The 15,064-nt window shown below is 41.0% G+C and overlaps 1 protein-coding gene across 2 annotated transcripts in view; it reads left to right on the top strand.

The window, feature by feature from the left end:
* Window positions 1–15,064, top strand: part of LOC126291775 (uncharacterized) — a 133,398-nt gene that overhangs the window by 9,003 nt on the left and 109,331 nt on the right. For both annotated transcript variants that reach the window (XM_049985464.1, XM_049985463.1), the window contains exons 4-5: window positions 2,838–2,968; window positions 8,550–8,685. In XM_049985464.1, coding sequence (XP_049841421.1) covers window positions 2,838–2,968; window positions 8,550–8,685 — 267 coding nt within the window. The remainder of the gene's footprint in view (window positions 1–2,837; window positions 2,969–8,549; window positions 8,686–15,064) is intronic.

The raw sequence follows: 15,064 nt of genomic DNA, 5'->3' as shown, positions 1-15,064 counted from the left end.
CAGTATTATAAGATTGGGCACAGTTTTTTTTAGATGGGGGATTGCAGTTCTTTTTGCAGATTTACATTGTTGGGGGTTTTGGGAATGGCAGTGAGGCAAGGTTCATGGTTAGGACATTATGGGAAGTTAACGAGTGATTAAATTCTGGAAAGTTAATGGGGTTTGTTAGGAGCAGGGGAGGTGTTCACAGAGGTGGAGAGAATGTCTTTAACGAGCCTGGCATGATTGAATTTGGGAGTGGGGCAAAAGATAAGGCCTTTGAAAACGACTGATACTTCTGTGGGACTGAGGCTTTTGGAGGACAGCCATGACTGAGTTTTAGGTCTGTTTATGGTCTAGTATCTGTAAGACAGTGGGAGGGAGTACCTGAGGGTGTGGTAAGTGTAGTAGGTCTGCGAGGCAGGGTTTGTCAACCATGGGGGGCTGTGGGGAAGGTTGGTAGATGGTCTTGTTGAGGTGGTGTGTAGTGGTAGTCTGAGGTTGGAGTGGAAAGTGAACACGCAGTGTTTTGAGGTTGTGTTGAGCATGCTGCTCTAGTTCCTGGAGGGCAAGAGTTTCGATACTGAAAGATCCTTTCCATAAGACTTAGACACCTGTGGTTGTTGCATTTGTAGTAATGAACAGTCCCTACCCAAACATGTGGGGGGTCTCCTTCAGGCCTTCATAGAACATTATGACACCCCCCCCCCCCCCCCCCCACACACACACACACACACACAACCATTTTTTTTCTTTTTTTTTTTTTTTTTTTTTTTTTTTTTTTTTTTTTTTTTTTTTTTTTTTTTTTTTTTTTTTTGCAAGGGCATGTTTATATTGTGGCTCTGCCCTGCGTAGTGATCCGATACTTATTAAACAACATAGACTTTACGGCTACAGTGAAATACGCTCTGTCCCAGTGCCTATCTCAACTGATCACATAACATGATTTTGTGAACGTCTCTATTGCAACACCATAGCTCTAGAAACAACTATTGATTTTGCCTGCAGTTGTCAGTGCTTTGCAGTTGAAAGTTGGCAACAGTGCTGTGAGCTGTTGGGGATCTGCTTACACTGCCTTGCATATAGGTGCTGTGCTTATCAGTAAAATAAAATTTCTTTCAACCCTCAAGTGGGCGGATCTATGTATAAAATGCACCAGTCACAAAAAAAACATTGTTTTGTCCCATTCCTTAGTTGTTTCACAATTGCAAACCCACACCTATTCCTTCTCTACTTTTTCAGCCCACACAGTGATAAGTTGTGTTGTCATACATCCAAGCAAACAACAGTAATATAAATAAACAGTGAGACAGATGAGACAAAATTTTTGATCCATACAATGAAATAATCCAGATTCCGAGGTGACATCACAGTCCCAAACTGAGGCAGTTAGCTAAAGATAATTAGTAATCAAATAATTGTTTGGCAGGGATCTGATGCAGCTGCACTGTTTAATGGTTCAAGTGGATCATTAATGTTGGTTATTTGGCAACAGTGTGGTATGATGAAAGTTTATTTTATTATTGTTCAATTAGACAGTGATTTAGTTCATGTAATATAAGTTTATTTTATTACTGTTTAATGAAACTGCAGTTAAACTGTGATTTTGCTCGTATGTGATTTACCTTGGTAACAGACACATGTACAAAGTACACTGTGCACTCGCTTATATTATGTAAAATGGTTCACCTCCTGGAGTGTCAATATGTTCCACTCAGAAAATTCTGCAATGTTACGAAATCACCAGTTAGCACATACTTTTAAAGCTTTTAACAACAGCCGGCCGGAGTGGCCGACCAGTTCTAGGAGCTTCAGTCTAGAAACGCGCGACCGCTACTGTTGCAGGTTCAAATCCTGCCTCGGGCATGGATGTGTGTGATGTCCTTAGGTTAGTTAGGTTTAAGTAGTTATAAGTTCTAGAGGACTGATGACCTCAGAAGTTAAGTCCAATAACGCTCAGAGCCATTTTTTAACAACACAGAATAAAATACGACAGATTTTTAAGTCCAAAAACAAAGATGATGTAACTTACCAAACAAAAGTGTTGGCATGTTGATAGACACACAAACACACACACAAAATTCAAACTTTCGCAACCAATTATTGCTTCATCAGTAAAGAGGGAAGGAGAGGGAAAGACAAAAGGATGTGGGTTTTAAGGGATAGGGTAAGGAGTCATTCCAATCCCGGGAGCGGAAAGACTTACCTTAGGGGGAAAAAAGGACAGGTATGCACTCGCGCGCACTCACACACATATCCATCCGCACATATGCAGACACAAGCAGACATTTGTAAAGGCCTCTCGCTTAAAACCCACATCCTTTTGTCTTTCCCTCTCCTTCCCTCTTTCCTGATGAAGCAACCGTTGGTTGCGAAAGCTTGAATTTTGTGTGTGTGCGTTTGTGTGTCTATCAATATGCCAACGCTTTCGTTTGATAAGTTATATCATCTTTGTTTTTAGATATATTTTTCCCACGTAGATTTTTAAGTCAGTAAGACAAATCGTTTTTGAGATATCGAGATTTCAGTGTCTATTGATGTAACAAAAAAAAGATAATTATGGAGGTTTCTAATTTAGGATTTTTCACACAAATGACTACTATTACAAATGTACAAAAAATCATCAAAATCTGAGATGCTGAGAATGAGACCATCATTTTATTTCACACGGCTGACCCACCTGTCTTCCACAACAGTGTGTGTGACTGTGTGTATTGCCACAACGTGCGCACAGGGATTGGACATCCTACGGATAGAGCTGTCGTGACATTTCAGAGTCCCCTCAGGAAGGAGTTCTGGTGAATGTGCGGAAGGGAGGAGTGGTGGACCAGACTGACACCGGCTATCTTGTGTTTCAGGGTGGGCCGCGTGTGCCAGCTGGTGGCCGCAGGAATCGATGTCAATGCGCGGGACAGTGAGGGCAGTGGGAATGTGCCACTGCACTGGGCCGCATGCTACGGCGACCGCGACGTCGTCGCCTGCCTGCTCGGTAAGTTCTGCTCACTGCGAGCTGCGCTCCCGCAGTGTCTGCTGACTTCGTGTGGAGTTGGTGTCCGTGTACCCCACATGACTGGGAAGTAGACGAGATACTGTCGCAATTAAACTCATTGATTGCTTTATGACTGTAAATTCGGAGGTTGTGAGGATCTTTAATAGTAAGTTTCAAAGTGTACTGTCAAAAGTACAATCGAATAATTGAAGCAAAGAAGTGAGAGAATGTATTAAAAATGTGTGCCACTGAAGTTTGAGCGGTAAAATATATTGATGATATCCTTTGCTGAAATTAATGATATTGTAAAAGTTCTCGAAAATAAAATCTCCGATACTATTGGTGGAGTTTGAAATAGAATTCTGAAGATTTGTTCAAACTAAAACAGTTATGAAATGCAAACTTCAGGTTTGAATATCAACAATATTAGGGAAAGGGTAGATTGCTGCTCATCATAAAGATGGCCCTTTCAGTTGCAGACAGGCACAACAAAAAGACTGTTACACATTATAGGTTTTGACTAAAGCCTTCTTCAGCAAAGAAACCAAGCAAATTCAAACAAGCAGTCACACCATGTGCACACATGACCGCTACCACTGGCAGCTCTGACCAGAATGTGACTTGTGTGAATAGCAATCTGGAGTGGAGGGGGGGGGGGGGGGGTCAGATTGGTATGGGTGGGGGGAGAGAAGAGCACTGTTTGATTGGGTGTGCAGGGACTAGATGGCGGGTTGATGAGACTGCCAGATGCAGTGATGGAGTGACAGGAAGTGGTGTCTGGGGGAAAAAGTGGGGAGTGGAAAAGGAAAGGAGAAGAGAAGGGGAAAGAACGGGTGGGTGTATTGGCAGAGGGCGGTACACAAGGAGGATGAGGAGATGCACAAAGGGAGGAGGTGATAGGACAGAGGCGGTGGAAATCTTTGGATTGAGGGTGTGGGGCTGTAGATCACCATAGTTTGAGGCTGATTTAGGAGTGGAGAATGTGTTGTAAGGATAACTCCGATCTGCGCAGTTGAGAAAAGTACGTTGTGGAGAGGCCATCCTGGTGGACAGCAGGTTGGTGGCCATATCAATATAATAGGGTGTACAATGGTTGCAGCAGAGTTGGTATAGGATATGGCTGTTTTCATAGGTAGCCCATCCTTTCATGGGGTAAGACGAATTTGTGACAGGACTGGGATAGGAAGTGCTATGTGGATGGATTGGGCAGGTCTTACACCTGGGTCTTCTGCAGGGATGTGATCCCTGTGGCCACGGGGTTGGAATTGGGAGTGACATAGGGATGGACTAAGGTGCTATGAAAGTTGAGTGGGGAACAGAACACCACTTTAGGAGGGGTACGAAGGGATTTTTCACGCAAACGACTACTGTTACAAATGTACAAAAACTTATCAAAATCTGAGATGCTGAAATTGTGGCTATGGCAAAGTAGGACACCCGGTGGTGCACAAAGCAGTTGATCATAACATACTTGATTTCAATGGCTGCTTCACAACCCAGGCCATCTGGATCCTCCCCTCTACTACCAGCTTTTCTGAACTGTGCAGATGGTAGTTACACTTACAACACATTCTCCACTCTCAAGTTTTTCCCAGCCTCAAGCTACAGTAAACTTCACCCAACACTTTCTTCCTCCTCTTTCCTCTCACATCCTCCCTTTTCACCTCTTCTCACTCTCCTTGTGTGCTGTTCTTTGCCAACACACCCACTCGTCCTTTCCCTTTGCTGCGCCTTTTCTGTCTGTTTTTTCTCCCACACCTTATCTCTCAACACTGTGCCTGGCAGGCTGCCATCTAGTCCCTGCATGCCATGTAAAACAGCGCTGTTCTCCCCCCCCCCCCCCCCCCCCTCCCCATACCCTGTTACTCCCCCTCCTCCTGTCCTGCCCCTCTTGAGATTGCTACCGTATTTACTCGAATCTAAGCCACACTTTTTTTTCCAGTTTTTGTAAGCCAAAACACGGCACGCGGCTTAGAATAGAGTGCAACGCGGAAGCTCTGAAAAATGTTGGTAGGTGCCGCCACAACTAACTTCTGTCGTCGAATATATGTAGCGCTTCGCAGGCACAAAGATAAATACTGGCACCAAAACCTCTGCATCAGTAAATAAATTTTAAAAAATGTGGAAGACGAGCTTTTTTTTCTTTGCCCTGACTTTCGACCACTGCATTTTCATACATTATCCAACGAACTAAATACAAATTCAGTATTGTTCACCTTCGAATGTAGCAGCATTTCAATGCACTACGAAAATCCGACTGGCAAGACTATTTGGGATGTTTGTCAATATGGCCAACTCTGCATTCTGAATTTTTTCCTACCTGTGAGAAGAGATTGTTGCTAATAGAACTTTTATGAATTGTGAATCACATGCAGTATTCTCTCCACAATAATAATAATAATGATAATAATAATAATAATAATAATAATAATACGAATATAAACATTTTGCCATGTATTCTTTCGTGTTTGCTGCTATCTCATTTAAATCCTGTCTGCCTAATAAACTACGAAACTAGAGTGAGACAACAGCAAATGCAGAAGAATATACATATCATGTCATGTTTATATTCGTATTATTCTTATGCAGAATAGTGATACAGTCAGAAGTGAAGCACGGCAATTGATTAGATTTTTAAATGTAAGATGACTCTAATTTCTGTGCAGAATGTAATGTACTAAACAGGTGACTACAAAGATTTTCAAACGGAGAAAAATTTTCGCTAAAGTCTCGTTCAGAACTTCATCTATTATTCGCAATCTATTATTTGATTCTTATTGATCATTATCAAAGAAAGCAGCAGTGTAAGTAACAACAAATAGCAGTCTCTTGCCATTGTTTCGCTAATGAGACGATTCCTGTCTCTCTCTCTCTCTCTCTCTCTCTCTCTCTCTCTCTCTCTCTCTTTTAAGCGAAGCGGTGGTAGTGCGCACAAAAGCAAGACATGCCGCTAGTGACGACAGGCCGTAAACACTCATTATCAGAATGCAACCAACAATGCATGGCACAGTATGGTAATGCATTTTCAGCTTTGAGTGACGTAAACACCTTTAACAAAGAGAACGGCACTTACCAGATTAAAGAAAAATAAGCAATCAATTCAAACCAGACGAAGCACGTGAAAAAGGAAGGGTACTCATATAAATACGGACGGCGTGCCTGACTCATAGCAATGGATACCAGATAACCGAACCAAACTACTATAGCTGTATCGTCATTCATTCGACCTAAATTGTCTCATATTACAATGGACCAACTTTGTTTTGATTTGGAGGTGCGGCCTAAAACTTTTCTCTCCCCTTGAATTTCGGGTCTCAGATTTCAGGTGCGGCTTAGATTCAGGAAATTTTTTTTCCTCAATTTCGAGTCTCATTTTTCAGGTGCGGCTTAGATTCGAATGTGGCTTAAATTCGAGTAAATACGGTATTCACGTGACGGCCGCATTCCGGTCCGAGCTGCCAGTGGTAATAGTCGTGCGTGCCTATGAGGTGTAGTTGCCTGTGTGAATGTGTGTGTGTTCTTTACTGAAGAAGATATATTGTGTAACACTCTTTTAGCTGTGCCTGTGTGGAACTCAAAGGGTTGTCATTACAGTGAGAAGCAATCTGTCCTTTTCCTAATCTTGTTAATAAATCATTTTCTTGGTGATACGTTTAATGCGTCAGTAGCCAGGGAAATGTGCCATTGTCAGCCTCTTTATGGGGAAGGTTTTAATTTCATAATAGATAGAACTGTGGAGATAAAAATTGTAGAGTGGGGCAGAAGCTTGGCTACAGTAAGCAGTTTCAAGTGGATGTATGGGACAGTAGTCATGTAGAATGGAATAGATTTCCGTGGAGAGTTGTGTGGAGAAAGGTGACAAGAAAAGTGCAAACTGTTGTTATTGTATGTCCTGCTGACATTGAGTTTCACACTTGAGTAGAAACAATTTACTGAACACCTCACGGTTTGCATTTTAGACAGGTTGCTCGATCAAGAATGCCACTGATACCTTTACTCACAAAACACCTGAACTGCACCTGTGCGATATCTGTATTCACAAATGAAATTTGTAATTTGAAAATCTGTTGCAGGTTGAGAACGGTAGCTATCTCCACAGGTATAGCACTAAAAGAAAATTATTACTTTCATTGTTTATTAGTAATGCTGTTGGTGGCCCAGAAATGACATCAGTATGCAGCCATGGATGGGGCTTGATTGGTAGCAAAGTAGATTTTAAATCTAGCAGATGAATATTTATTAAATACTGGCAGCATATGTAGCTCAAGCTAAATTTAAATATGATTAGCAGTTGCATGATAAAGATTAATATGTTCATTGTTATCAAATTCAAGAAAACCAGCTATTCAATATTTAGTAAATTTAAAAAACTAACTCACAAGGAATGCATGTGTACACAGCTCAGACTCAACCTGCACCGTTAGTATAAAAATTGTAAAACGTCTACAGAACGTATATGCGAGTAACTGGTCTACCTTGACAGAAGTTACTGACTGACAATTTAGTAGCAACCTGTCAGATGAGGACACGAGTCACCCCGGCAGATGCAAATATATGAACATGTATCTGACTGTGCCTGACAGTACTGTCGAGAACTACAAGGAGGTTGTCTAGCTTTTCTGCCAGAATGCACAAATCTGGGATCCCCTCTGTGACTGTGCTACTCTCTACGTCTCAAGCTTGCACAGACTGCCACAGTGATGACTGTGCCGGCTCCACGTTTAGTTGAATAGCAGACAGTAATAAACGACCATTTGATCGTGTCCGATATATTCTCAGTATTCGACTGTCTTCGCAGTGACATCTGGGTAGCCTTTGCCCACTACCACCCATTCTGTAGTGAATGTACAGACAAACAAAAGCAAGAAACAGTATTCTTTGTGGCACTGGGAAATTGTCAACTCACTGTGAGATTGGTTCTCGACTATTGCACAGTGGTTGCATTTTCCAAAGAAATTGGAAGTATTTAAAACGCACACTTCACATTACTGGGCATCATAGTCTGCATCTAAACTCTAACATAATGTCAAATATGAGGAGCCTCAGTGAACACAGGGATATAGTACCTAATCTAATGCATCTGCCCTCAAAGCCGTCCTCAAAAACAGATTCTCTAAATTTACAGAGCAGGCTGTCACCAAGACTATGCTGCCTGTATTCCGGGGATTCCCATTTATGTTCTCTGAGCATTTCCTTTACACGTGAGGACAGTGTATACCAATGCATTAGGATTGTAGCAGTATGGCTCGGAATTTCCTAGACATATATTGGGATGACTGCTTGAATTGAACTCTGAATTGAAGTGTTAATTGTGGTTCTAGATTGAATACATGTAATGGAAGGAGTGGAGGTAACAAATTGCCCTGTAGTTGAATGTTGAGCAGTCTGTTAGTGTGCAAGTCAGACTGAAAGTGTTGCTAAGCTTTCAGACAGTGTCCTAAATCAGAGTTAAGTGATACAGAATATCACGTATATGCATGTGTGCATGTGCGTATGCGCCTTTGCTCTTTCCATTATTCCTTTCGTTGTATTTTTAACATGAGATCATGTTAATGTTCTTGAATTTTGTACCTTATTCCAGACAGAGGTGCTGACGTAAATGCCATGAATTCGTTTGGTGCTACTCCTCTTCACGATGCAATGTTCAGAGGAGATGAAGATATTGTGGAGATGCTTTTACAAGCTGGTGCAAATCCTCTCATACAGGCCATTAAAGGGTGAGTCGGCATGTGAATGTCTTGTCATTGCAATGAACAGTACTGTGACTTCAAATGCAAGCCGTTACATTATGGTTCCTGGTAAACTTAATTTTTTTTTGTGCCCTTTACAAATCACATGTATAACCTCATGTTGTAATTATTTTTTGATGTGCACTGTTAAAGCTGCAGTTCTAATAAATACATAGAAACGGTCAGGTTTACTTGCTGTGAAGCCCGAGTCTGTGCACTGCCATGCAGCTGTCGCCTCTTATTTTTCATGTTATGCTTTTCCTAACAGACAATACTGACCGGTTTGACAGGTATCGGTGGCCTGCGGTACAACAGTCTTTGCAGGGCTCATGTCATGGGAGAACATCACGTGTAAAAATACAGGCTGCATTTGTAATATTTATTGATGGGTTTGCTCCTTTGTATTGATCTACTAAAAAAAGCTAAATTCTAAAGCTAACTGGCATAAATTATGAGAAGCGAAAGGTTATCTATGAGTCAGCCAGAAAATGGACTAAAGTTACAACAAGAGTTGAAGGATGTGAAAGCGAAGCAGTAGGTGAGGAAGGAATGAGGCAGAGTCATAATCAATTCACAACATTATTCAGTACATTCATTGTGCCAGTAGTTAATTAAAGTTGAGAGAAATTTGGAAAGGGAATTAGAACACGAGGAGAATAAATAAGAACACAGAGGTTTGCTTGTGGCATTGTAATTCTATCTGACGAGGCAAAGAAGTTGAAAGGAATGGATAGTCCCTTGAAAAGAGATATGATAAATATTGACAAAAGTAAGTGAGGGTAATATAGCTTAGTCAAAATAAATAGCGTGGTGCGGAGGGGAATAGATTAGAAAATGAGCCACTGAAAGAAGTAGGGGAGCAGCCAAATAACAGGGGATGGAAGAAGTAAAGATGATATAAATTGCAGACTTCCGATAGCCTTGTACAGAAATGAAATATGGACTAGATGAGAAAAGGAACTTTTTAAATTGCATGCAGTCGAAGAATGCTGAAGATTAGGAATTGGATAACCAATTGGACTGTGTAAAAGTTGGGACTTTGTCCAGGCACTAATGACCGCGCAGTTGAGCATCCCACAAACCATTCATCATCATTATCATTATCACCATCACCATCATCCACACCATCAGAAGACATCACTAGACATCAATTTGTGGCCAAGCACTGCCCCTTCCCCTTCTCATTCAGATACCCAACAGCCACACCAGTGTGTTATAAACACCTGAAGATGAGCAGAATGTGCTCGGAACACTTTGCATTGTGTTAAATTAAACATAAAACAAATAAGTGACTGGTAGTAGGCAATACAAACAAGTAGTAATTCGACACTGTCACAGTTCTCGCACGTAGCCAGTGTGGCCACAAGTAATTATGCTTAAATTTTGTTGGGAATCAATAAGTGCTTTAATTACGAAATACTGGATGAATATAGTTTGGGTAATTTGTGCTTCATTTCAAGCAAAAGCACATCTCAATATTTATTATGTCACATCCGTGAGCTACATAATGCATAATTTTGCAGTTACATTCATTGCTGTAAGTGGATATTGTCTGCAAACTATGATGTGAATAGCATCAGTGCTAAAGAAGTAATAAATTGAAGTGTCATGTCTGATGCCAAAGTTTTACTGCAAAGAACAGCAAAAACGTAGTAAGTGATAAATTTTTTCCTTTACTCATTTTGTGAGAGGTGTCGGCAAAAAAGAGTTTTGTAATGGTTTGAAACTACTTGTAAAGTTTGTTGGAAGTTGCTAAGTGCTCTCATCCTCAAGCACTGGATGACTAAAGTCCGTGTATTTACGTTCTAGTAGTTACACTGCCTCATGATACTCACACAGTTTCTACAAAGGAAGATCAGATAGTAACACACTATAATTTCTTTCTCCCATGGTATTGCAGTTGGAATGTTGAAATTTTGTGACGATATAGTTTGCACTACAGAGGGTCTTTTGTTTTGACGTGCAACTCAAGCGAGAGAAGCCTGAACTATAAAACAAACAGGGTGTGCATGTTACTATCATCAACTAGCAGAGAGCACCGAAGTCAGCTCCATCTTCGTGGGCCGGACAGAAATCGATAGAAATTCATAAGGACTTGCGAGGGGTGTATGGGGATGGCTGTATGAACTCAACAATGTCTCCAAGTGGTGTACATTCTTGCAACAGGGCTGTGTGATTCACCATGCTCCAGGCGGCCGGTAACAACTGCAACCACACAGAATGTCAGAGTCATTGAGGCAGCAATTTTGAAGGACTGGCATGTGCAGCTGTGAACCTTATCATTGCTGTTCAGTATTTCCTATTATGCGATGTAGGATACTGTTCATGACACACTGAAATTTCGTAAAGTTAGTGCACACTGGATGCCTAAGAACCTGACAGACAACCAAAAGGACCAGCGAATGATAACAAACTTTCATCAGTTTATGTGTTACCCTGCAGAAGGGTGTGACTTTCTGAAAGAGATTGTTGTTGTTGTCATTGTCGTCTCCAGTCCTGAGACTGGTTTGATGCAGCTCTCCATGCTACTCTATCCCGTGCAAGCTTCATCATCTCCCAGTACTTATTGCAACCTACAGCCTTCTGAATCTGCTTAGTGTATTCATCTCTTTGTCTCCCTCTGCGATTTTTACTCTCCACGCTGCGCTCCAATGCTAAATTTGTGATCCCTTGATGCCTCAGAACATGTCCTACCAACCGGTCCCTTCTTATTGTCAAGTTGTGCCACAAACTCCTCTTCTCCCCAATTCTATTCAATACTTGCTCATTAGTTATATGATCTACCCATCTAATCTTCAGCATTCTTCTGTAGCACCGCATTTCGAAAGCTTCTATTCTCTTCTTGTCCAAACTATTTATTGTCCATGTTTCACTTCCATACATGGCTACACTCCTTACAAATACTTTCAGAAACGACTTCTTGACACTTAAATCTATAATCGATGTTAACAAATTTCTCTTCTTCAGAAACGCTTTCCTTGCCATTGACAGTCTACATTTTATATCCTCTCTACTTTGACCATTATCAGTTATTTTGCTCCCCAAATAGCAAATCTCCTTTACTACTTTAAGTGTCTCATTTCCTAATCTAATTCCCTCAGCATCACCCGACTTAATTTGACTACATTTCATTATCCTTGTTTTGCTTTTGTTGATGTTAATGTTATATCCTCCTTTCAGGACACTGTCCGTTCCATTCAACTGCTCTTCCAAGTCCTTTGCTGTCTCTGACAGAATTACAATGTCATCGGCGAACCTCAACATTTTTATTTCTTCTCCATGGATTTTAATACCTACTCCAAATTTTGCTTTTGTTTCCTTTACTGCTTGTTCAATATACAGATTGAATAACATCGGGGAGAGGCTACAACCCTGTTCTCACTCCCTTACCAACCACTGCTTCCCTTTCATGCCCCTCGACTCTGATAACTGCCATCTGGTTTCTGTACAAATTGTAAATAGCCTTTCCCTCCCTGTATTTTACCCCTGCCACCTTTAGAATTTGAAAGAGAGTATTCCAGTCAACATTGTCAAAAGCTTTCTCTAAGTCTACAAATGCTAGAAATGTAGGTTTGCCTTTCCTTAATCTATGTTCTAAGATAAGTCATAGGGTCAGTATTGCCTCACTTTTTCCAGTATTTCTATGGAATCCAAACTGACCTTCCCCGAGGTCAGCTTCTACTAGTTTTTCCATTCGTCTGTAAAGAATTTGCGTTAGTATTTTGCAGCTGTGACTTATTAAACTGATAGTTTGGTAATTTTCACATCTGTCAACACCTGCTTTCTTTGGGATTGGAATTATTATATTCTTCTTGAAGTCTGAGGGTATTTCGCCTGTCTCATACATCTTGCTCACCAGATGGTAAACTTTTGTCACGACTGTCTTTCCCAAGGCCGTCATTAGTGCCAATGGAATGTTGTCTACTCCCGGGGACTTGTTTCGACTCAGGTCTTTCTGATTGTTACTGGTGATGAATAGTGGGTGTACCACTATACTCCTGAATCTGGGCCATCCAGCCTGTATGGATTGGAAATGTGCTGGTTTCCCAGTGAAAAAAAAAAAAATAAATAAATAAATAAAAAATAAAGAAATAAATTCTAGGTGACCCTGTCTGCTAGGAAAGTACTTGTGACAGTGTTCTGGAGTATACATGGTGTGTTATTGGTGAACTTCACTGAACACGGGAGCACTGTAAATGCTGCAGCGTACATTAAAACCTTGGTTTAGTTGGTTTGCCTTCATGACAAATGCCACAACATTAATGCTAATGGTGACAGTCTTCTTAATGACAATTCTTCCCCCTTGTGAGAAAATGCTAAATTTGGGTGGAAGATGCTCCAGCATTCACCATACAGCCCCGACCTTGACGCGTTGAACTTTCACTTGTTTTGTCACATGAAATCAGCAGTCTGCAGATGACTGTACTCCAATCAAACGGACTTCACAGACAGGGTATATTGAAACTAGTACCATGATGGTATTAATGCGCTGAGAACGTCAGTGACTTTGTAGAAAAGTAGGTAAAGGATGTAAGTTCATTTGTGAAATATTTTTTTGAACATTTTGGCACTAAAATTAGTGTGTATTACTTTCTAATCTTGCCTTTAACAACAATATTTGTCTTAAACTCTTAATGTAAGAGAGTACCTGTTCTTGAGTAATTGTGACAGTGTTTTAAATTTAAGTATACAGGGTGGTTACATCCATAATTGCTACTTGAGCTAATTTAAACAGAAAACTGTTTACTGTATGGGTTTCCAACTTTATAGAACTGATGTTCAGACTGTGTGCGCTGCAGGATTTACATCATTAGTAGTGCCAGTGTCACGACTTGCATTAGGCACCAGTGTTTCGGTCGACATTGGTGTGGGGGAGTTAAGCAAGGCATTACCTGTAAACCTGTTTTACCCAAAAGCAGCAGTAATACTGCTGCTCTTCATGAGAGTCACCACATTAAAGAAATACAGAGAGGTCATCTTTCTGCACTAGGTTGAAGAAAGCTTGAATTAACTGATGAGTTGGGAATTGTCCCTGAATGAGACCAATGGTGAATTGTACCACAAATTGTTGAAGAAATTACTGTTGTCGTGACTGAGAATGCTGGACACAATGTGTAATCTTCAAGCAGTGCACGAGCTGAGTCATGACAGGTGAACATTCTGTGGTCTCTGTTCCCAAAGTATTGTGAACAGTTGGGACATAGTATCAATAGTGTGGTTCCAGGTTGTTGTGAATGCAGATGGTCATTACACTGAGCAAAGTTTGTAACCTGGAATGGAAATGTGCTATCCAACTAACAAATGGTACCCTCTCATGTGGAAATTATATGTTTGTTTCAATGATTTATTCAGTATTTGTCTTCTGCATGTCCTTACAAATATCTCACCAGTTTCATTGTCCTACTATCTTGTTTTTGTTGGGGACCTGTAAAGTAGTGAAAGTTTGATTATAACCACCCTGTGTCCTGTTTGCTGAGAGAAGTCATTGCTGAGAGCAGTCATAAATATGAGTAAATAAAAGTGTTAACTTCTTGTAGCAAGCAGCGAATGTCTGGTAACTAAAATTATTTCAGTTTCTGTATCTAAAATATGATGTACTGAAACAGTTTTCAGTTTTTCTATTTTTTAACAATCCTTTCACTTTCCATTATATATTAGTGTTGATATTTGTCCAGGCAATTGATTTCCACAATTCTTCTGTTGAGCATCACAGGAGTCTATCAAGCAATAGAAACTCCATGTTGGAATATCAGCAGGTTAGGAAAAAGACAGATTGCTACTTACTGTTAAGGCGACACATTAAGTTGCAGACACACACAGTTAAAAGACACTTACCCATAAGCTTTCAGCCACAACCTTCATCAGAAAAAGAAAGAGAAACATGCACAATTGGTTCACATAAGCAAGTACACCTAATGCATACAAGACTGCCAATTCTGGCACCTCCGACTAGAATGTAGCTGTCACGTAGAATGGAAGCAGCAACCTGGAGGGGGCAGGAAGGTAGTGAATGGGTGGTGGGAGAGAAGAAGGCTGTCTGGCAGAATTTGCAGGGACTAGAATGCCAACAGGTGCAGCATCAGTAGGTTGTGGGGCAAGGAGGCAGGGAAAAAAGGCGTGAAAAAGGACAGGAACAGGGATAGGTGGTTGGGTGCATTTGCAGAGGGTGGCAAACAAAGAGGGTGGGAGAAGAGAATAGGGAGGAGGTGATAGGACAGAGGGGGTGGAAACTGTTTGGGCTTGGGGCGGGGGGGGGGGGGGGGGGGGGCAGTATGTTACCATAGGTTGTGTCTTGGATAATTATGGGAACGGAGAATGTGTTGTAAGAATAACTCCCATCTGCTCACTTTAAAAAATCTGGTGGTGG

Source organism: Schistocerca gregaria, chromosome 9 (assembly GCF_023897955.1).
Source record: "Schistocerca gregaria isolate iqSchGreg1 chromosome 9, iqSchGreg1.2, whole genome shotgun sequence".
NCBI lineage: Eukaryota > Metazoa > Arthropoda > Insecta > Orthoptera > Acrididae > Schistocerca > Schistocerca gregaria.
The sequence above is the reverse complement of the archived record's forward strand: the minus strand, read 5'-3'. Positions and strand labels throughout refer to the sequence as shown.